The sequence below is a fragment of the Camelus ferus genome, chromosome 10, assembly GCF_009834535.1.
Source record: "Camelus ferus isolate YT-003-E chromosome 10, BCGSAC_Cfer_1.0, whole genome shotgun sequence".
Lineage (NCBI taxonomy): Eukaryota > Metazoa > Chordata > Mammalia > Artiodactyla > Camelidae > Camelus > Camelus ferus.
Genome location: NC_045705.1, coordinates 28,106,335 through 28,129,804, shown reverse-complemented (window position 1 = coordinate 28,129,804; position 23,470 = coordinate 28,106,335). Strand labels below are relative to the sequence as shown.

General features: G+C 41.1%; 1 protein-coding gene across 2 annotated transcripts in view; it reads right to left on the bottom strand.

Annotated features, from left to right (window-relative positions):
* Positions 1 to 1,081: 1,081 nt before the first annotated feature.
* Positions 1,082 to 23,470, bottom strand: part of ALKBH3 (alkB homolog 3, alpha-ketoglutaratedependent dioxygenase) — a 33,906-nt gene continuing 11,517 nt past the window's right edge. For both annotated transcript variants that reach the window (XM_006184247.3, XM_032488509.1), the window contains exons 8-10: positions 19,628 to 19,837; positions 3,990 to 4,088; positions 1,082 to 3,231 (exon numbers count right to left, since the gene is read on the bottom strand). In XM_006184247.3, coding sequence (XP_006184309.2) covers positions 3,103 to 3,231; positions 3,990 to 4,088; positions 19,628 to 19,837 — 438 coding nt within the window. In that variant the 3' untranslated portion in view covers positions 1,082 to 3,102. The remainder of the gene's footprint in view (positions 3,232 to 3,989; positions 4,089 to 19,627; positions 19,838 to 23,470) is intronic.

Genomic DNA, 23,470 nt, shown 5'->3' with positions numbered 1-23,470 from the left:
CAAAAGTCAGGAGACAGTGCCACTTACTGACCAGGTCCAGACAGATCCGCCACTTGCGAGGGCAGGTCACAGCAGCCATGGAGGCAGCAGGGAGCCCCACAGAAAATGGCAAGGCTTACGACCCGTGACCCAAACTTATTAGGAATCATCAACGCCACGTGGGTTAGTGGTTTAGTCAACTACGCAGATCGTGATTTTAATACTGAGGATACAATCTGATGGTAAGTGTCAGACTGTTCCAACCTGCGCTTTTGAGGCAAGCTGCCTGTTGTCAACAAGTTTTCAGTGTGCAGCCGACCTGCGTCTCTAGGCTGTCGGCTTATCAGTCGTGGTGTTGGTCAGCCTCAGGAAGAAGCCTGGTGCTGAGTCTGGGCAAAGTCCCCAGAAGTCTCACAGGTGAAAACAAAGGGAGGAAGGCCCACTTGCCTACCTCTAGAAGTTTGCTTGGGTATGGTCAGGAAACTCTGTTTTGTCACTTGCCAGGAAGGTTGGATGAGAGTTTGTCTATTTTGCCATAAATTGGATTGTGTCCCCTCAAAATGAGCTTCCCTCAGTACAACGGACAATGCCAGTCCAGTTGGCGGCAGAGTTTCTAAGAGATGCTAGAGCTGATTAAGGAGGGATGAGATGCAGATGCCTGCCCTGGTGCACAGGAAAGCCAGGGGACAAACGAAGTGGCCTGTCAGTCAGCCTGGCCAGCAGGGCACTAGGGTGAGCTTGGGTCACCGGCTCTGCAGGAGCAAGCTCTGAGGCTCAGAGGCCTGGGGTTGCCCAGTAGATTATTCCACCTAAATTCTGCATGGCAGAATTTAGCCTGTGCTTTCCATTCTGGTTCTGCCATTTTTAAGTCCTATGAAATGACCTCACCACTTAAGAGGCTCAGTTGCCTAGTCTCTACAATGGGAACAGCAGAGCTTTAGGGAGGATTAGGGATTATGTATAAAGTTCCTAGGATGGTTACTGAATTGTCCTGGCAGGTTATTATTAAAGCTCAAAAAAGGGGCAGCTAAAAAACTAAACCTGTTTTTCTTCATGCTACAGCCATTATATTTGCCCCCTCTGCTTTACAAGTAACGTTGGCAAAAAAAAAAAAAAAAAAAAAAAAAAAAAGAGCTTCACCCTTAATTCCTAGTTAAGATCTACCACCAGTAAAACACAGCAACAGGTTGGAGCAGTCACTGAGCACGGGCATCCTTTGCCAGGGTCTGGAATCCCTGTCTGGTCCTACACCCTGTACTTTTACTTTATGGCAAGTACCTACTTGACATTTTAGAAGGGACATTATCTTAGTGGTAGAAAGAAGCAGTTCTGGTGTTTGACAGCAAGAAACAAAACCTAAGATTGTTGCTCTCAGATGAAGAAACCCAGGTGGTGGCCCAAGCTGTGTGCTGAAGAGTAGGAATTCGTTTCCCTGACAGACATGGCAGTGATGAGGGAAGAGATCAAATCTGCAGCTGACGCAAGGGGAGAGCATGATCTGGCACTAGGAGAGATGTGGTAAGACCTGGAGTCATCTGCCGGCGCCTTCATTTGTGGGCATGGGAGAGGAATTTCCTGCAGGTCATACATCCAACTTATAACCAAAGCTGGCTGCCCAACCCTGGCCAGTTTTTGTCTGTCTGAATAGGAGGAAAGCTAGGAGTTAAACAGAGGTTTGATTTTATTGTTATGGTGATTTGTACCTCCCGCACAGGAAGGCTTCCTATGAGGCTCAGATTTTATAAAGCATTTAGTGTTTCTTAGATAAAGGAGCTATACACACGCAACCGCATTTTAAAAACAGAGAGACTCTGACTCAAGAAGCCACAGAGCTTGTCAGAGAAGGGAGCCTGGCCAGGCAAAGCATCCACCTGAGTTCTGGGGAAGAGCCTGCCCAGCCTTCGGCACTTGATCATGATCATGGGGATCATCTATCTTACAGTATGGAATGGAAACAAGACCAAAAGCAAGAAGGCTTTGTAAACTTTCCCCACAGGCAGCAAGGGAAACTCTTAACTCTCTCACCCTACTTTCATCTATTTAATTCCATTCTCTTTCTCTTCTGTTTCCCTGTCTTGGTTTGGAACTGATCTGGCACACTGCTCCTAAGTCAAGGGGTCAGGAAGACAAGTGCTTTTATGATGCAATGAGGGGCAGCCTCTGTTCTGTTTTGGGAACCTTGGTGACATCACAGACTAATGATTGAATCTTGGGAACTTGTGTAGAAGAGAGCACTGAGTCAGAAGAAAGCCTTAGTCATAGGGTTACTGAAATTGAAAGAGAACAGAACTATTAGGTAACTGAGTCTATTCCCTGCAGGACTGCTCCTTCTCCTATCTGGCTTGGGTTTAAATGACTTAAGTAATTCCCCAGGGGGAACTAATCTATGTGGAACAGCTGCCACCAGCAGGGCGTTTGCTGCTCTTCAGCCGAAATTTCTCATGACATCATGCAATTATTCCTCCCTTTGAGGGGACACTTTTCTCTTGTATTCCAAGTAGTCCAGGTGGCTGCTTGAAGATATGCCGTAGAGCACTGCTTCCACTCTTTATTCAGAGGCCTATAACCTGCCCGAGTGTGTCCTGGGAAGATGGGCAGGCAAGGAGACTCAGCTAAGTAAAGTGCTCCCAGAATACGCAGCTTTCCATCACAATAGCACACAAGCCAAGATGTTTAGGAGTCAAGGCAGACTTCAACAGAGCTCTGTTTGGGTTTCAGCAGCTGTCTGCCTGCGGAAGGCTCCAGTCACTGACGCATATTTGTATCTCCACTTTGCTAAAGTCACAGGGAACAAACATGTGCAGATTTACCCTGAAGGCAAAGTCCGTTCATATTTCTTCAAATGAAGCGGAAGAGGGCAGGAAAAAACTGCTTATGGACAAAACCATCTGTGAGCACAGCCACAGCAGTTTTTAATTTGCCTAAAGAAAATATGTGATTCCGAAGTGTGGTTAGGGATTACTGCTCCCTCAGTCACCATATTATAAACATGAACTGCTGGCTGCCATTTAACAGGACTCCAAGCTGGGAAGTAAACACCATCCTCATCTTCCAAACAGCCACACCACAAGAGTAGCTGGGCAGCTTCTGGAAGTTTCTTCATGGTGGAAGGTCTGCTCAGTCTCAGCATGGCTTCTGTCTCAAAGATCTCACATCAGCAGTGTGCCCCGCCCCTCGAGGGTCTGGATAAACTGTCCGAAAGGTCAGGTTTATTCTTGGTTCTCTAGAGTGGTACTCTTTGGGCACTCGATGCTAAATGGAAATATGAATAACTCTGACATAAACACACTTACATTTTCACTTCAAAGCAATTGAAAACTTATTTATGAGGACACAGACATATTTCAATTTTATGCTGCCTTTCACGAGCAGTAATAGCTCTTTACAGTCTTGTGGATAAAGGTCTCCTTCTCTGAAACAAACCCCCACCCCCACCACGATATGCCAGCGCCCTCACAGTAAGAAAGTTTCATCTTTTCTAAGTGGTGCTCTTCCTCTTAGCCTCCTGCCACTTTTCCAGAGCTCATAAGAAGATACATAAATGGCTGAGCCCAGTGATGCATGAGATTCTCCTCTCATACTAAATGTTCTGACATTAATTTGCACAACTTAAAAATGGCCTGGCCTAAGCTGTGGATCTGTGCAGCCCCATGTACTAGCCACTGGCTGCCTGAAGTTTTTTAAATTAATTACAAATTCTGTTCTTCGGCACACCAACCACATCCCACGAGCTCAAGAGTTGTTGTGTCTAGTGGCTTCTACACTGGGCTGCACAGATTCAGAATTTTTCCATCATCATGGGAAGTTCTATCAGACACCACTGCTGTGGAGGGCCGCTTTGATTGCAGGTAGTACCAAAACTCCTTGGAAATGATGCCACTTTATTGCCTCTTGCTTTTTATAAAAGCGACTTGCTTTTCACCATGTTTACTACAGAAATTAATAATCATACGCCAGTCAGGAAACTGCCTCCTCATGACAGTGAATCCACAATACTTGCATGTTCTCACCTGCCAGTCAGCTTGTGTGGCTCCTTCCATGATTAACAAGGTCCCGTGATCCAAGGGGATCTTTACTCTGTCCACATACGTGTAGTCTCCATTCTCCTCCTAGAAAACAGCATTCATTGCACTGAATGTTCTGTTCCTGTGATCAAGATGCAGACTGTGACACTGGTCAAAGAAATGCCAATCTCCACTCAGCCAGATGGCAGGGCTTCATTTACTGGCTCCGTGACTTGGTAGCTGTTTGGCCTTAGGCAAGTTATTTCACCTTTCTGTTCCTTAATTCACTCATTTGTAAAATGCAGATGATGGTAGTACCTGCCACACAGGGCTGCTGTGAGCCTCAATTGATATACGCGTAAATCACTTGGAGACTGGCACATATTAAGTACAGTAATAACAGCTATTAGCATTAGTATTATCAGCATCCAAAACGCAGAAAAGCACATTCTGGCTTATGAAGGAATTCACAGTCGTTTATACAAGAACTGTTTACATCCACCTTATGCTGTGCCTTGTGTTTTGACATAGTGTTAGGAGAATCGGCTTTCAAACAAGACTTTGGGATTTTGGAGATATATTTTTGTTTCTTGCCAGAACAGTCAACAGCAAGATTTTTTCAAAGAAAGGGGCTCTGCCTCGAACAGAACAGTGTTGCTAAACTGAAGACTGGATGTGGGAGCCTCTGCCAATGGATTACGACTCCTGAGTGCCTAGCATCCAAATGCCTGTGTCTACACTGCCCCTTTCTTCCAGAGCTCAGTCAGTTCATGTCCAATATCATAACGAAGCTTCACAGCTCAGGCTGCAATGTGGCCAACAGGCAGTGTTACTCCTCCTCCACCACTGACAAAGGGGTGCATTAAACCACTTCCTTGCTCACAGCGACAAAGAGCAAGTCAGGAATTAAGACTGGGACAGACCCAAGCTTCCTGATTTCTTCGCCTTCATTGTGGGCAGATCCATCCACTCATCTGCTTTACTTCCGATGCAAAAGATTACACTGAGTTACTGCAGGATTGCTTTCACTGCAACGCTGTGTTTATGTTTATTATTGTAGGGGTGCTTCTGAGAACATAACTGTTTACAATGACTTCCCCCAGGAAAATCAAAATCAAAACAATAATGAACTTTCATAAACAGTCTAGGTTCCAGGCCTCAACTCTTGGCAGTACAGGCAGAAGATACAAGCAATGTTTGAAACAGCTTTTGGTCCCAGGGACTGACTTTGTGCCTGCCATCTTTTGTCTTCCAGTCATAAGTGAGCACCAAAACATTACCTCTGACCCCTCAGCCAGCCAGAGAGCAGCAGGAAGGTGACCCCGTCCTCGAGTGGCCCAGCTCCGTCTCAGAAAAGCAAAAGGCTGCTCTCTGAAAAAAGCATTCCAGAGAAAGGAGCTGTATGCCCTACTAAAGAAAAGATATCAGAAGGGAGAGATTAGAGGGTCCAAGTCTCCTTGATTTAGGCTGTAATGTCAGTTATCAGATAAAGGTTCAACATAGCTAGAAACAGAACTGCCAGTACCCTCTACATAATTCGGAAGTGCTACAGGGCCTTAATCTATAAATCAAGCACAGACACTAGGACAGGAGAGTAAAGTGCAGTAGACAGGAAAGACACTTAACCACAACATGAAGACAATCCTGAAACGAAGATCTCTTAGGACATTAGAACACTGGGATAATACTGCACATCAACTATATTTCAATGTTTAAAAAAAATTAGCAATACACTAAGGAGGAAAAGCATATTCTAGGAAAAAGGAATTGGGTATACAGCAGCCCATAAGCCAAGAAACTAGGGCCCAACCTGTGTACACAGGTGTCTGAGACCAGAAAGTAGGTGTGGGGAGTCATTTGGAGAATTAGCTGAAAAAGTTAAGAGTGAGCATTTGCTAATCTAGTGTTGCTGTGCCAGAGCCACTGTAATAAAATGCAAATTTGACCTCAGAATTCCTCTCCCTTGCTTAAAATACTTTAATGACATCCCAAAGGCTTTAGGATGAAGTTCAAATCCATTAGCTTGGCACCCACGGCTCCTGATGACCTGCCTGCTCCTCCTCTTTAGTTTTGTCTCCTACATCTCTCTCATAGGCCCTGTGCTCCAAATAAATGCAACAACTCAGTTTTCCAAACATGGGAAAAAAATTATTGGGGAGGAAGGGGTGCTAAGGTCCAATGGAAAAGAAGCGGTGAGTACAGTAATTCTACCTGGAAGCATGACGCAGGAACAGACCCAGCATGTGAAAGAGAATTCCAAGTGCAGGAGGGAAAAATCAGCATGGACAGAAAGTGATGGTCAACAGAGCCACATTTCACTTAGTGTTCCTAAGATCTGAGTTTTTCAAAAAAGAGAAAGCCTCAGGTTGGTTTGAAACACATTACATACATGGTACAACATGAGTTGTACCAAAGAGCAAAAGAGGGTGAGCCTTCATTTGGGAGGGAGCCACTCTGATCAGTCCGAAGGAGCACACCCTCAGCGAGAGGTGATGTCACTACTCTGCTGCTTGTTATTTGTTCCTCCCAACACTCTTGGCTTAGGAAGCACATTCCTATTTCACAGAAGGAGACAGACAGAAAAAAGGGCAAGAGATTCTACCAAGGCAACACAGAGCTCACTAATGCTTCCTTCTCCTGAGACCAGAGTAGCAACAGACCACAGAGTCACCTTTTAACTTAACCAAGACGTACAAAGACTTTTTTCACTTAGGAAGCAGATAAAAGGCCAGAGGAGCTCACGTGGCTGTGCATAAAGGCTCAGCTGATAAATGGATAAGGGACAGTGGAAGCACGGGTCAGACTGTTTAGAGCAGCGCATAGCTCACTCACAGCCATTAAGCGTGGCTAAATTACCAAAACACGTCTCTGCAACTCTTTTGATTTACTCAGGTCTTTCTTCAAAACAAAACAAAACACACTCCGAAAAAAGCAATGGCTTAAGATAAAATTTTCCATTCCTGATCCCAGTTAAAAGAAACTTTGAGGGGTCACATCAGCCTGCAGCGTGGATTTTGCTGTTGATGCTCTTGGTTTTCCACACAAATAAAAAAAAAGCAAAAAAAAGACACTTTTATATTAATGTTAATCAACATTCTCATTCCTTCCCCAACCACAGCCAGTTCATTTGAATGCTTATAAGTTCCAACGAATGCTGGGCCTTTCCAAGGTTCCACAACTCTCACCAAGATCTGAGCCTATTCAATTTCCTTTAGAAAAATGCTATTTAGGGGAAAAAAAAAGCCTGGGGTGCTTTTATTGCTAAATCATTACCAACCACCCAACAGATAAGAAATCTAAACATTTTTCTTTTCTCTGGAAAAGGACACTTCACGCTGTATGAGATCTACGCAGACTTCTCACATAATCACACCTTTCTTGTCGTAAAAAGGTATCTTAGAAATTACAAACATTGATGCTTGAAAATCATCATTGGCATAGTTTTTTTTCCTACTATAAAAGTAACATAAGTTCACTAGAGTAAATGACATGCTTATAATTACCTGTTCAATGTCTGCCTTCCTGCTCTCTGATAAACTCCATGAGGGGAGGGCTATATTGTCTCTCCCTTTTGAAGTGTGCTCAATGCTTACCACACATATCAATAAAGATGTCCTGAATGACTGAGGAAAAGCACCAAGACAATATAAAAATCACCTTTAATCCTGTCACCTAGAATTTATGCATAATTGTGTACTCTTTCATTTTTAACATTATATTGTGAGCATTTTGTACATCTTAGATATACAGTATTTTAAAAATATGATTATATTCCTTTGTATGAACATGTACTTCCTTCTTTAAACTCACATATTATTTTTTGACCACCTATATATGTTAGGCACTGTGCTGCTGCTAAGGATACAGCAGTGAGGCACACATGGTTGGAGACAGAGATTTTTATATACCAGTAATATTAAAAAAGAAAAGAAAAGCTACTGCAAACAGTAGCTTTGTGCAAAACATCTCTGAGTTTACTTCTAGGATATAGATCCAAAGGGAGAAACTTTAAGGCACTTTGATTTATACTACCAAAATGCTTTCTTAAGAAGGTTGTGGCAATTTATAATTCCATTAGGAAAACATGACAGTACCTACCTCTGGCCACATCACCAATATGAAACATTATCAATTGACAGTGATGAAAAATAATTTAGGGGAGTAATGGTAACTCACTCTTCAAACATAGAGTTCTTTAATTACTACCCAGCTCAGCACTTTTTCACATGTCTATGTGCTATTTGCAGTTCTTCTATTGCAAACTCTCTGTTATGTCCTTTGTCCACTGTTCTATGAGGTGTAAATGTTCTTACTGATTTGTAACCATAGATAGTAAGGTATTTTTCCTTTGTTATACTTTCTGTAAATATTTTTCTCATTTGCTTTTTGCCATTTAACTGCATTTAGGATTTTAACATAGAGTAGCTCAAAAATTTTTAGAGTCAAATCTGCTGATCTTTCTTTGGTTCTCCTTCACGGCTTTTTGCTTAGAAAGCCTTTTCCCATCCTCAGGACAGTTAAATACACAACTGTATTTCCTTTTAGTTAAAAAAAAAGTCTACATTTAACTCTTTAATCCACCTGGAATTGGCTTTCTCCCCACCTCAGGCTTCTTTTTAATAACAATTTCCAGGTACTTAAACCAAGGCATCCTGCTCGGCTTTCTGGACACAATCAACCATGGTGTACACTGCTCAGGTGCCAGGCACGTTAGGGACTATATGTACACAGTATTGCTAATTCTCCCACAACCCTGTAAGGGATGTGATAGCTTCCATTTTACTATAAGCAAAGGTTGCTGGAGGGAAAGTATGTTTCTAATGCAAAAGACTGGCAGAAGGCAGGCAGGCTAGTATTTGAATTTAGACCTATCTGCCTGGCTTCAAAACCTGTATTCTTTCCACTTTACTGTGCCCTCCAAAGTGACCTCTATTCCTTCTGAGATCCTGTAATATTTCCTGTCTGAATTATATGGCACTCTGACTATACTCTAAGGGTCACAAACATGAACAAGTAGCGTAAACAAGGGGCATGGGCCACATGCAACACAGTGGGGTGTGGCTGCGGGGCCTGCAGGTAGGTGGTAGTCACTCTGTAGCGCCCTCACTGGTCCCCTGGTATTGTCCGATTTTCTCAGTTTCCCCGGGAGGCTGATAAGCGGAAATTTTATGTGAGATCTCTTGAGTTATACATTTTTAGCAACTAATTCAGTTTCTTTAAAAACATGCGGGAGTATAAACAAAACAAGTCTGAGGAGCAGATTCAGCTTAAGAGCGGCCCACTTTTGCTGCTGGTGGACCCACCACATGACCCCTTCTTTTACGTCCATGTCGTGCTGTCCCACCTGGCCTCTAAGCTCCCAAGCAAGGCCACGTGCTATCTGCTGGGCTTCTTTAATTCCTCTTTGCCATTCTGCATGGTAGTACCCGAGAGAAAGCTCAGGACACACATGCTACTACAAGTACCGTATTCTAATCTCAGGGACCCCAGTGCGATCCAAAAAGGCCATTCAAAGAAAGATATGCTCACAAATTAATGCTCTTGGTCAACAGTGAAACATTTGGTTTTCTAAGCCATCTCTGATCTCCTAGATGAGCTACTTATCTAAAAATTTTTCCAACTTTTTTACTAAAAGATGCTTAAAAAAACAAAACATATATGAACAGACAGGTCAAACAAAAGAAAGTAGAAGCCCTCTACCTGTTTCTCATCCCCTAAGCTCACAGGAAGCACTTGACATGCAATAACTATTATTAGTTTCTGCACTGGAGGCATCAGGAAAGACTTCGAGGCTACAGTGGGCCCCTGAAGCCTGGAGAGGAGTTAAGTTAATGAGACGGTGGAGCGCATACCTAAGGAGTAAAGAGGTAATTCAACAGAATGGTGCAATCACAGACAACAGTGAGACACCAAAGTAGGCTGGGCATAGATTATGTAAAGATTTGACAGTCTGGCTGAGGAGTTCACATTTTATCCTTTGTTCCAGTAGGAGCAAATGGAGTCTTCTGAGTTGGAGAACAAAGTGATGAAAGCAGTGAGCTCAGTCTTGGCTCTCTGCTCCTCTTTCTCTATTCTCTTGCCCTGAATCGATAATGTGCAATTCCAGAGCTTTACATATTATCTAGATTATTAGTTTCAATTCAACTCAACAAAGAGTTGAACATGCCATGTGGAGCAAGTGACTTAACCCGGGGCCTTGGCCACCTCATCTGCACGATGGGGTAAGAGCAGCGCCGACTTTACAAGACTACCGGAGGACCGCATGTGAAGCACTCAGAACAAAGCCAGGCAGAGAGCCAGTACTATACACTTGTTACTTATCTTGATCTTCTTTACTGTTGTTATTGTTGTTGTCCTGACAATTCCCAAATGATACCTCTAGCACAGGCCTGTCATCTGAACTCTAGACTTCATAGCCAATGTCCTACTTCACGTTTGGAAGTCTCTAGCATCTCAAACCTAGCACATACAAGAAGGAACTCTTGATTTCCTCTACAAATCCTCCCTACACAAGAGCAAAATCAAACGCAAAAATCCCTGCTCCTTCTCTCTCTGAGGAAATACATGTCCATTCACCAACTGCTCAAGCCAGAAACCTAGCTCACTCTCAAAAACATACCTCAAATTCATTAACTTTGTTCCTCCCCACTGCCACCATCTAAGTCCAAATCAGCAGTTTCCCACTAAAAATACTGAAACAACCTTTTATTTAGTCTCCTTCTCGTGTCCTCTCCCTGAATTATTCTTCACACAGCAGCCAGAGTGTTCTCTTAAAAATAGAAACCAGATCAAGTCACAACCTCATTTACTTCCAATGCATTTAGAATAAAATCCAAACTCACAGCTCTAACCGTAAGTTATAATTATGTCTCTCTATTCACTTGATTATTCTCTAGTCCCTGCAACATCCATGAGGGCAGGCCCGGTGTTTTTCATATTCACTGCTGTATCCCTGGAGTTGAGCATGGTATCTGCCACATAGTCGGTGCTCAATTAATATTTGGGAGCAGGAGGAGAGAGGTGAGAGGAGGAAGAGAGAGAGAGAGAGAGAGAGAGAGAGAGAGAGAAAGAAGAAGCCATTCCTGAATATTCCTGGCATCTGGGTATCAGAACTTAGGGAGAAAAGACTGGAATTAAGGATATCAAGGTGGAAAAAGGTCATTTTCATATTTTAGACATGTGGTAAAGGGAGTCTGGGATGAAGCCACTGTTAAAATGATGAGTTTTTCAGACATTTCAAGAAAAAATTAAGAAGATTTGGGAACCGAAACAATTAAATAAGAGAATAAGGAAGAACTGAAAATAACTTACAAACTTATGATGTAAGACCTAACCAAGAGAATAATGAGATCAAAAACATAAATGGACTTCTGAGCAGGTGGAATTGTGGAGTTTTTTGAAAGAATAATAATAAATTTAATTTTTCAATTTCAGGTTAGAAGTCACATGTGCTGTTATAAGTGGAAATGTCTCATGAACATGTATAAAGTAATAGCTATTACAAGTAGAAATGTCTCATAAACATGTATAAAGTAATAACTAGAACTTGAGATAAAAGTCAAACCTGGAAATAAGAGACTCGGAAGTTGCTTCACCAAAGAAGAAATGGTTGAAGCCACAAGAACAAATGAAATCCCATTTATTTACATACTCAACCAAAATACACACACATACAGAATGCTATATGCTGGGGACATAATGATAAACAAGACAGAAATGGATCTTGCCTATATGGCGTTTACAATCTACTGCCAGTTCATAATCTCCTAAAAAGTAATGCACACAAAGATAACAGAATTAGAGATAATCTTGAATATCCACATGTAAGAGGTTGAATGTAAAGAAAAAAAAAAAAAACTCAAAGGAGGCAGAGAAGTAGCAATGAGAAAAGTGTGAGAACAGCTAAGATAATACAGTATTTCAGAAACTAACAGGAGAAAGAAAAGGCGGCTAACAGATGGCTGAGTTTTAGGCAGAGAGGTGTTAGATACTGGTGACCAACATTACAAGAGAATGACAACTGAGAAAAGGCTAGCGTATATGCCCTTTAGGACAGTGGTCTCAGTTTATCAGCAGCGTGGTGAGGATGGATCCAAAGACCAGGTGTTCTAAAAGTGAGTTAAGTTGTAGGAAAGGGAAACTGCAGATGTAGGCAACTTATTCCAGAATTGGTGCTTCAAAATCAAGAAAAAACAAGACGTCAGAGTGTCTGCAAAATTAAGCAAAGGGTTTTCTCAAGATGGTAACAGGGTAAGGACTTCTCTAGCTTTCCGGTCCAAGAATCAGATAGGTGGTGGAGCTGCTTGATAGGTACGGTCAAGGCTTTTTTGCAGAGTGCAAGGATATTTGAAAACTAAATGCTAGCATGTGCTACAGCACTTAGCATGTGCTACAGCACTTAGCCCCTGCAACCCACTGCCCCCTTAGATGCCCTACCTCCCAACTTACGACTATGCCAATAATGTCCTCCTCTCCTCTTTTCTAATCATTTTTTTCAGCTTGTTTGCCCAATCAAATTGTGGCGTTGCCTTGCCCTTGAGAACCTAGCTGACTTCTAGACTGCTGCATGGATCTCTAAGCTTGCAGCTATATTTCGACTGCAAAGTTGTTCCCATAGCTCCAATATAAGAACACAGCTGGACTTTTTTGTTCATAGTGGTAATGTATTTTTAAAATCTGACAAAACATATTATGGAAATTATGGAAACAGAGTAAAGAGAGGACCCCACAAAGTCATCTCTACAGAATTATTTTGCTGACTTAAACCACACTTTGAATGATCACATCCTTAACATTGATCTGAAATACATTACCTTAAAAAGAGAAGCAGCTGTTTCTGAAATAAGATCTGCCAAAGTAGGAGGATAGCTGGAAAAGCACAGATTTGAAATGACTGAGGTTATCTGTTCAAAACAATTTTGAACTCACTTGCCACACACAAATCTCTGGGTTTTTATCAAACTCTTTCCAGATTTTTGGCATGGATTTGGCATGGAAGGTTCTGGTGAGGTGAGTGAGACTGCTAAGTACGAGCAACTGGCACGGGCAATCAATCATCCTCTACCAGGCACTCCCAGTGATCTTAACAGCGCAATAAGGCAGGGCCTCAGGATGCCTCACTCACTCACAGAGGCAGGTTTGGGAGGTCTGCACTGTTGTTCACTGCAGCAGAGGCTCTCTCTGCACGGATCTAAAACAGCCCTGCAGACCAGACTAGCATGGAGACTCCTGCCTTTCCTTCTGGACTGGACATGGTGAAAGGCAAATGCAGTTTACAGTGAACCACCTGCTGATGGTATTTACTGTTCATATTTGTTGTTGATATGGTACTGGGGGTGAGACCAGGGTTTTTCTTAAATAAGCTTAACTTTGCATTTACTTCTGTAGTTATTCTAAATACACTGAATGTGCATTTGAAACCAGAAGACTTAATGTAATGAAGATTCCACTTTTGGTACTATAATATTCCCAAGAAATGCAACTTAAAGGAACTGCTATCTTGAAAGAGCTTCTACTCAAGACTGTAGCACCAGAAATGAAAGCTCTCCTTCCTTGAAAATCATACGAGAACAAACTCCACGAAGCCTGACCCCAGTAACCAGTATAAGTTCTCCAGTCAACCATTAAATCAGAAACAAACTGGGACATAACCTGATCAGACATAACCCCCCAACCCCTACCCCCGACCCTTCCGCTGCGTCTGCTGGAATTCCCACTCAGTGATGAGCAGAGACCTCTAGATCCACAACTTCACGTGCTCTGAAGGTTCCCTTTATTTCCTTGTCCTAATCAAAACCTAGCTACTTCCAGAAGATTCCAAATTCTTTGAAACCCCTTCCTATGGAAGGTGATCAATCTCACATATCCAGAGAACCAGGAAATACTCATCAACACTATCAGGCCATTATTCCAATGCCTGTCTTAAAAATGCTTGCTCCTTTGAGCTCATGTCATTGAATCTGTCTACCTCTCTTCTCTGCCTTGGTCCCAGGTACACACAAGGTATAACAACCTCCTAATTGGTCTCCTGGCTTCCACTCTTGTTCCTGTCTAGTACAAGCTCCACACAGTAGCAGCTGACCTTGTAAAATTTCAATCATCATGTCACTCTTCTGCTTAACACATTTCAATAGCTTCTTAACGTTCTTAAAATAAAATCCACTCCTTTCTGAGGCTCCTGGTTCTCGGCATGATCTGGCCGCTGCCCACTCCTCCCCTCTCATCACCTCTCCTGGCTTGCTTACTCTTCTCCATGCGGGACCTCCTCCTTCCTCAAACTCACTAAGCTCTTTTCCACCTCAGCTACACAGCATGAAAATGTGATTTGCGAAAGATGAGAAAATTACCAGAAGGCTTAGGAATAGATTTTTAGAGTATAGTAAAGTGGAGGAAAAAACTCTACTATTGAGACAAGGTTTAAAAAAGGTCCAGCTTGCAAGCAGACCCCATACCTAACCAGGGCACAAACAAACTTGACCGATCACTTTGGAAAAGGTTGTTCTCCCAAGACTAAAAGTACTATCAGCAATACAAAACTGAGAGGCTCTGTGCAAAAATTAATTATTCCCAGCGGCAGTCAGGGCATGGATTCTAGCCAGAGACAAGGTCCCAAGGAAGCAAATGATGATTCCAATTCTCAAAGGATCTCGTGCCTGCAGATAATTCAGGACTACTTATCTTTGTCTGCTTAAACATGTACAGATTCATTTACTCTCTCACTCACACTCTCCAAACCATTACATGACCATGACCCTAGAAATAGGAGTTTGAATGCTCACTCCACAGGCCACTACCCTCCCCGAGTCTCCCTTGTGCTCCCTCAATGAATGTCATTTCACAGGACAAGGAAACCTTGGAGGTTAGCTTCCTTGCTGTTTATTTCCTTTTTCAATTTCCACATCTGAAAAGTCACCATAGCACCCACCACTTATAACAGCTTAAAAATTCACTGATTACTGCAACAACTTTCATAGTACCTTTCATGGGAAAACTTTTCTATTACTCCCATAAAGTAGCTACCAAGTATCAACCCCATTTACAATAAAGGAGTAAGTATAAATGAGGTGGATAAGGTCTTTTTACAAACATTAGTGACAGAAACAGGAAACAAAACCCGATTTTCTAAATTTCATCAGAGTACATATTAAAGAGATGAGTTTATCAACAATTTCTTCGAACTAGTTCTTATAATTTCTCAGAACAGCTGCTGTGATCTGAAGATGGACTAATAAGAAGCATAAGTGGCTGGAGAGCGGCAGTGGGGTGCTGGCTGAGGTGGAGGTTTGGCCACTGCTCTGTGAAATGCTACAGTCTAGTTTATCCAGTTCTCAAATCTAAGCTAGTTGGTTTATATTATTTTGGATTCCAATATCCTCCTTTCTTCTAAAGTCCTGGAAAAATACTGGTATTTACGATCAAACTGACCTTTTCATATTCCACTCTTCCCAGCAGTGTGTAAAAAACCAATTAGCTAGGGAGGCACTAGGAACCCTGATTCACTGGGAACTCTCAGAGCCTCTACCATTTCAAGTAGTTTTACAACCATCTTTTCTGGTGATATGAATGGGGTTTATTTACATCCTTCAGAAGGTGCTAGGGAGAGGAATGGTTAGAGAAATAGCCGGCTTGCCTCAATTCAATCACCTCGAGGTGGATGGAAGCCCCTCACACTTTCAGGATTCAGATGATGGATAGAACTTATCCATGGGTAATTTTCTAGAAAACCAAGGCTTTTGGCATCTAAACCTCCGCATCACAAACTTCCTGCTATTATCTAATACCCACCCCCCCTCAACTCAGCCATCACTGTTTCCATGGTAACCGACAGAGAAATAGCAGCCTGCCAAATGGCTTTTGTAGTTCCTTCTCCAGCTTGTTTTTCAGTACAGAATTAAAGCAATACTGGGGAAAGAACCAGATTAATCTTTATAACGGGACACGATACAGTTTGAAAAGTACAACTAGGTTTGGGACAGGAGTGTAGAAAAGCTTTAATAAGCCCAGCTCGGTAGAATAAAAATGGCCCTTGGTTTCTAAAAAATGTCTACTGAGGTATATTTGGTGAGCTTTACTTCTGTCTTAAGACAGTATATCCTTAAGACAGAAGATAGGTATGGTGCCTTAAACTGAATTCACAGAAAGGTGGGATGAACGGGAGAGAAAGATTAGGCAAGTATACTATGCACTCAAGTACCTTATTATCACCAAAGGAAATGGTAATTGACTCTAAAATCAAATGCAGGAGTTGATGCACTTGGACTAGAGGATGGTGAGACAAGGACTGGCATCTTGGAGGAGTCGATGTTAATCCCAGGAACGATGGATGCATGAAGCTGACTGAGCCAACGGCATGAATCAGAGGGTCACTGGTGCTTAGGAAACAAAGATCTCCTTACCAGCTCTGCACAGCGAGAAATTGTTAGGAATGAAATGTGTGGAACTGGGGCAGCTTCCAGAAGATTGGAAGCTACAGAGAACTGCTTCAGGTGCCAGACTGCAGAACAAACAGCTGCTGCAGGGGTAGAGGAGTTTGAATGTTTAAAAAAAAAAGGCTATTTCTCTTTGAAAGTGGCCCAAAACAGATGCTTTTCTGTCTCAAAACTGCATAGTTGAATGAAGTACAGGATATCTCATGATTCTTTTATGTCAGCTTTAGATAAGAAACTTTGACTCAAGTCAAACAGGTTTCACCTTCTCCTCTGATAGGTTAAAACTAACTGGATTTTGAAAGAGATTCCCACCCACAACCCGTAGCACACTCCAACTGTCTTGACAGATGTGAAAATTACAATCTATAGTCGTATAGCAAGATATGCTCCTAGGAGTTATGGGAAGTCAGACTCCTACAAATTCCACACAGAAGACCAACCTAATTTATACTTTCTAATTTATGCTTTTACCTTGAGTTGTATGAATCATGAGTCATGTTCTCAGAGTTCTCACCATAGTTTAGAAAGAAAAGGAGACAGATTTGCAATAACCACTTCCTTTCAATCCTTCAGAAAAGGGATCATTATCTTAAGATAAAGATGATGTACTCTCAGACACATTTCCAAGGCTGTCAACTCAAAGAAAGGCTTGTGCACTTCTAGGTTAGCTAGATTTGTGGAGCCCTAGATTTTAAAAATCTGTTAAAGAAACTTGAAGAAATCTTCCTGAAAGTTTAAACCTGGGTCTTATTTATCCAAGAATGGAATTTATACGTTCTGGGGAAAATTTTAAACTGTATTCACCAATGTATGATTATAATTTCAAATATATTAACCTTCAACTTCCCCATCTTAAACAAAAGCCAGAATTGAAGGGATATAAAGTTGCACCAAATCCAATCATAGTTAAGCTATTCAGGAAGCCAAAAATTAGTACCTGAGGTACTGACACATTTATAGGTCTTCCCAAATGTGTTTCCTTAGCCAACTTTGTTTCAAGATCTCAGACAGATTTCTTATTCGTCAGATCTGTATTTTCATCAAATCAGCTACCATAGTCATAGTATAGATTCCCCTGCTACTGGCAGACAATTAAAGGGACGTAACCACATTTTTAGTGTTTCATGGCCTGTGCTTTCAGTCATGTTCACCAAAATAGACTCTAAAAAGCCTTGAGAAGACAAATCTTCAGTAAGTATGTCAATCTCCCTCTTACACAGAGATTTTGCTCCAAATAGTTACCCTCAGAAATAATGCTATGTGGTAGTTACATTCTCCATCCACAAATTAATCTATAACATAACTGAATTATATTACCAAGGAAAAGCTCTTGATCACCATAAATGTTTTAATATGAGAAAATGAATACCTTCAGCTACCTAGAGGGGAAAAGGAATGGGGGTATTCTGGGCACCAGAACATTGTTAATGCTTAATAGTTGGAAACTGCTTGTACAGTAAAACTAATTATTCAGAAAGCATGTGTTGGGAATTCTTAAGTTTCCAATCTATAAATAGGCCAAAAATGTTTTTAAAAAGGGATGGTGGTAGTGGTGGTGAATGTGCGTGTGTAAAGAAGCAGTAACCAAACATTCAAATACTTGGCAACAAAGAAAATAACTGCAAAGAACGAGAGACTCGGATTATACCCAAGATTATACTGGATATACTAGTTTACCTGCCAATCAAAAAGATGGAAGGATAACTCCGGAAGGAAGGCCGAGTACTAGCATGTGCTAGATCCTGAGCTCCAGAGGGAAAGCTGACTTCCTCTTACTTACTCATTGCTATAGCCCCAGCTCCCAGGATCATGCCTGACAAAAAGTTGGTGTTTGTATGTCTGGCTTGAGAAGAGGGTCTAAACTTTAAAATGAGACACGTGGTGTTTCTCTGCCACTCATGTAACAGGGGACTTATGAAGGGTGGGAGGAATTGTTCACATGTGTGAATCTGGGATTTAACTGAGTAGAAGCTTGCATATGAAAACATAACCATACCTAAAAAGAATATGACCAAAGCTGGGGAGCCTGCTTCTTAAGTGGTACTCTCTGGTACAGGAGAGGGCTGACTGCCAATGAAACTGTGAAGGCTACTCAAAGTGCTCACGGAGCAAGTTCACTCAGAAAGTCGCGGGCAACTGACAATCCCCCACTAACATAGACCAAATTTCTGGGTAAACAAAAGCAAAGAAAACTCAGTCAATGGAAAATATACCAGCAAAAGGTGCTTAATGGTATAAATGCAAAACAACACAAAATGCTTCAAAATACCATGCTTGGAAACCCAAACAGATGTCAGGAAAACAGCCCAAGTCAGTATATCTGATGAAGAACAGACATGAGCACTGACTGCTTGATAATTACATGGTCTGGATTAGGTCATACTCAAAACACAGCCTTGCAGACCTTCCACAATGACTGTGTCTTGTTTAATGTTGTAAGCTGAATGATTAGGAATCCTGGTTAGAAAAAGACACAAACCCTGGAAATAGACAATTTGGTAGAGGTTTGCTCTTTTCTTAATGTTCCTACTATCTTTCTATATATCTTAGTCTTAAAGTTCTACACTCGTTGATTCAAAAGAACTAACAGCCCTTGTAACCCTCAAATGTAATACAGATTAAGAGCTAAGATAAATATAGTTTAGTCACCACTTTTCTGATAATCTGGTTTGAATTTCTTCTCTCTGAAAGAATCAGGGATTCATCTGGATTTCAGCAGCAGGCTAAGAAGGCAGGGACGATGTATGCAATGCTCCCTCACAGAAAAGGGGCAACCCTGCCATGAAGAACACAAAATAAAGGCTTCTTCAGGGGCACCTTCCTTCAGTCTCCTTCCTTTCCCTTCTTGGCCCCTCTAGCTTGAACCTTCCCTTTATAAGTCCTCCTTCCTAGCATTCACCATAATTCCAATTAACTTGAACACTTAGTAGTATCTCTCTCCCACCATCTCCAGGAGGACAAGGACTGTATCTGTCCTTTCCACCAATGGAAATGAACCCCCAGCATCTGGCACAAGGCAGGCAACTTCCGTTGCATCACTAAATGAATAAACGGCCTCTTTGGAAGTCAGAGTCAACCACGGGGTAAACGTTTCATCAACAAAACATGTACTCCTGTCTCCTAAATCTGAAAACAGAAGATTTTCAGGAGCTTAATTTTTTTTCACAGAATATCAGGAGGCAGGAAGAACATAAAATAAATATAGGGGATACTCACTGGTGGGGGCTTCTTCCTCATCTCAAAGATGCGTGTGGCACCAAAACTGAGTGAAGCGATGATGGGGCACCTCCCCAGCGAGGGCTCGTCATCGCTATGCCAGTCCACACTGTCCTTCTCATTCCGGTACAGATTGCAAAGCAGGGAGTTGAAGGTGTGGCCTGTGTTCGCTTCAATTTGGTTCTTTAGTGTGAGCAGCACCGGATGCCACTGCAATCAACAGGCCAAGAAAAGGGGCAGAGATGGTTCACGTAAGACACAAGGTGGCAACCACGTGGGAAAACAGAAAGCGCAAAATCAGTCACGTTATAAACTGGGGCACTGGATAGGCAAACCACTTGAAATGCATAAACAAAAGGCTAGAAGAGTAGCTTAATTCCCTCCCATGACTTCTATTTTGAAGCAAGTTAACCTCTGCAATTTTATTAAGGTATTAAATTTGGTATAGCAATGCCACGATAACCAGGCCTATTCATCCATCTCATCCTTGCCATGTTAAAAGCATGACCCTCACAAAGAAGCAACTGTCAGCATATCCAGGGAAGGCCCTCAGGGCAAACCACTGAGGTGGCAAGTCGAGTAGGAAGTCTGGTTTGCCACCACAGCTGACAGGCCACCAAGAGTTAGCAGATACAGACTGAAGTCTGCAGAATGAAACTACTCTCCTGCTGGGTGGCCCTCTGTTCCATCCCTATTTTACCATGAATGGCAGAACTGCCTTTTAAAAAAGGTATTTAATATTAATTTCCACATTGGTTAACTTCCTAAAAACAGAACTTGAAGAGGAAAAACCCTCTACAGGATGGAATCATAACACGGCTGTGAACTACAGAAGATTTAAGCAGAGTCCACAGCCCTGCCTCCTGAGCACTGAGTTCACTCACGTGGTTTATATTTGGAACTCACTGTCTTGCCACCTATGCTTTAGGAAGCTATGACCTTAGGTTGTACTTGGGAGCTATAAGCAGAATAGCTCATATTGGTTCTTGTTAGAGTTCTCTGTCTTGCCTCCAAGAAATCTCAAGCACTTTACAGAGTTTCCTGTAGAATAGTGGTTCTCACACCACTATCAAAAAATCATTGAAGACTCCAAAGAATTTCTATTTATATGGGTTACAGCTGTGATAGTTACCATATTAAAAATTAAAACTGAGAAAAATTAAAATTATTGGTTAATTCATTTTAAAAATAACCATCTCATTATATGTCAAAAAAAATATTATTTAATGAAAATTAACTATCTTCCAAAACAAAAAATTGGTGAGAAGAGTGGTGCTATTTTGCAAATCTCCTTAATGTCTGGCTTAACAGAAGAGACTTGATTCTAATATCTGCTTCTGCATTCAATCTGTTACAATATGTTGTTTTTATTGAAGTATAAGAAGAAAATTGGCTTTATACAGATACATAGTTAGAAAAGTGAGGCGTCTTTCATAGCCCTTTCGAATAACTGTAGATATTCTTTAATATTATACCAAAACTCAACAAGTACTGATTTCTTAAAGGTTAAATGCAATGTGGAATCTGAAATCCTATCAACAAACTTTTCCTATTTGTACATTTAAATCCACCGGTCCAGCTTGCACTTTGAATGGATCTTCCAACCTTGCATGACTTGTGACATTCAGCATTGGTCATTTGGAAAACACTGGTTCATTGAGTTATACAGATCTTCTTAACTGTTGACACATTTCATTATACAACACCAGAAAATCATCTCCATTAATGTGACCACCGATCTCTTCAGAAAAAGCTAAGTAAAGGGAAGTGGTCAGGCTCAAGATGGTGGATGTGACTTTTTCCAAAATTCGTTTACTGGAAAATTTATTTATTTTTCCAAAATTCGTATTTCCTAGAAACCTCAGCTTTTATCACTAGTAACAAATCCTGTCCATCGCTTTCCTAGAAGTGATACTTCATTCACTTATGAGAAAATGTCTGCTGAATACTCAAGTTTGAATAACTAGTTTGTCTGTCAGTTGTTCTTCCAAGTAAAATGGTCCATGATGAAAGCAGCTAGTTCAGCTTACAGCTTAATCATACAAAGTTTTTTCTCAACAACCATCATACTTGGTTTGCAGCAGGAGTGCTTTATGCATACTTTCCATTTCATCGAACTATTTAAAAAGATCAAGATTTTATAAAACTAATAATGTTTATTGGGTCATCAAGGGACATTCTTAAATGAAACTAGCATTTTTTTTTAAAAACTGGAAGTACATGGAGTAAAGAAAATGATTATTAGTACAGTTTGCTGACAACGCCTTGACTCATGCTAAGGTGCCAGCAGTTTTAGCCACCATTACTTTTGTTCACCAGTGCAAATTCAACACAATGAAAATGTCACCCAGTCTTAGTATTATCATAAAAATAACTTTGACCTTGTGGATTCCCAAAAAGCATTTCATGGATCTCCTCCAGGGATCCAGATTCTACTTTAAGAACTACTAATTTAGAGAACCCCTTTAAAGTCCATGTTCTATGTATGGTAGTGAAGGAATGGATGTTCAGCAAAGGAAAGCATAGTATTATCAGGTATATCCCATGATTACTGTCACGTAAAACTTTCAGGGAGCACATGCGGGAATCACTCAGCTTTGCTCTGATATGGAAATCATGGTAAAAGCTGGCATTCCTTGTTATGAATAGTAGCATTACATTCTAAGTAGAGGATTTTTTTTAATGTATTTATTTATTTATTTGAAGTAACACTGGTTTATATCACTATATAAATTTCATGTGTACAGCATTATATTTCTACCATTAAATACCCTGCAGTGTGCTCACCACCAAAAATTCAGTTTCCATCCATCTCGATATAGTTGATCCCCTTTAGCCATTTTGCCTTCCACCCTGCCCCTTCCCCTCTGTAACCACTACTCTGCTCTCTGTATCGATGTGCTTGTTTCTGTTTGGTTTGTTCATTTATTTTGTTTGTTCATTAATTTTTTTATATTCTACATAGAAATGAAATTATATAGTATTTGTCTTTCTCCAACTGACTTATTTCACTTAGCCTAATAGCCTCAGGTCTATCCATGTTCTCACAAATGGTAATATTCCATTTTTTAAGTCTGAGTAGTATTCCATTGTGTATATATACCACATCTTCTTTATTCATCCATTGATGGGCACTTAGGATGTTTCCATATCTTGGCTATTTTAAATAATGCTGTGATGAACACAGGGGTGCACATATCTTTTCAAATTAGTGTTTTCTTATTCTTTCGATAAATAACTAGAAGTGAGATAGCTGGATCATATGGTAGCTCTATTCTTAATTTTTTTTGAGCCATCTCCATACTGTTTTCCACAGTGGTTGCACCAATTTAAATTCTCACCAACAATGTATGAGGGCTCCCTTTTCTCCATATCCTCACCAGCATTTGTTATTTCTTGCCTTTTTGATAACAGCCATACTAGCGGATGTGAGGTGATGTCTCACTGCGGTTTTGATTTGCATTTCCCTGATAATTAGTGATGCTGAGCATCTCTCTTCATGTGCCTGTTGTCCATCTGTATGTCTTTGGGAAAATGTCTATTCAGCTCCTCTAAGCAGAAGATTTTTTAAAAATAAACAGCGATGACAACAAACAAAGCTGAGATCAATAAAACAAATGTTATTAAACTAACCTATGTTCAGGAGAATAAATTTCAAAGTGAAATTCCACAATAATGTTAGCAAGCTGTATTTCCTATTTATTTTATAGCTTTAAGCTTATCTTCATGGAGGTAAAGATCAGATGCTAGAATATACAGTTAACAAGAAACACAAGAATGTAAAGAAGGATGATAGCTTTTCGGCAATGTGATGAGAAACTAATTAACACTCCCCTGACTTGC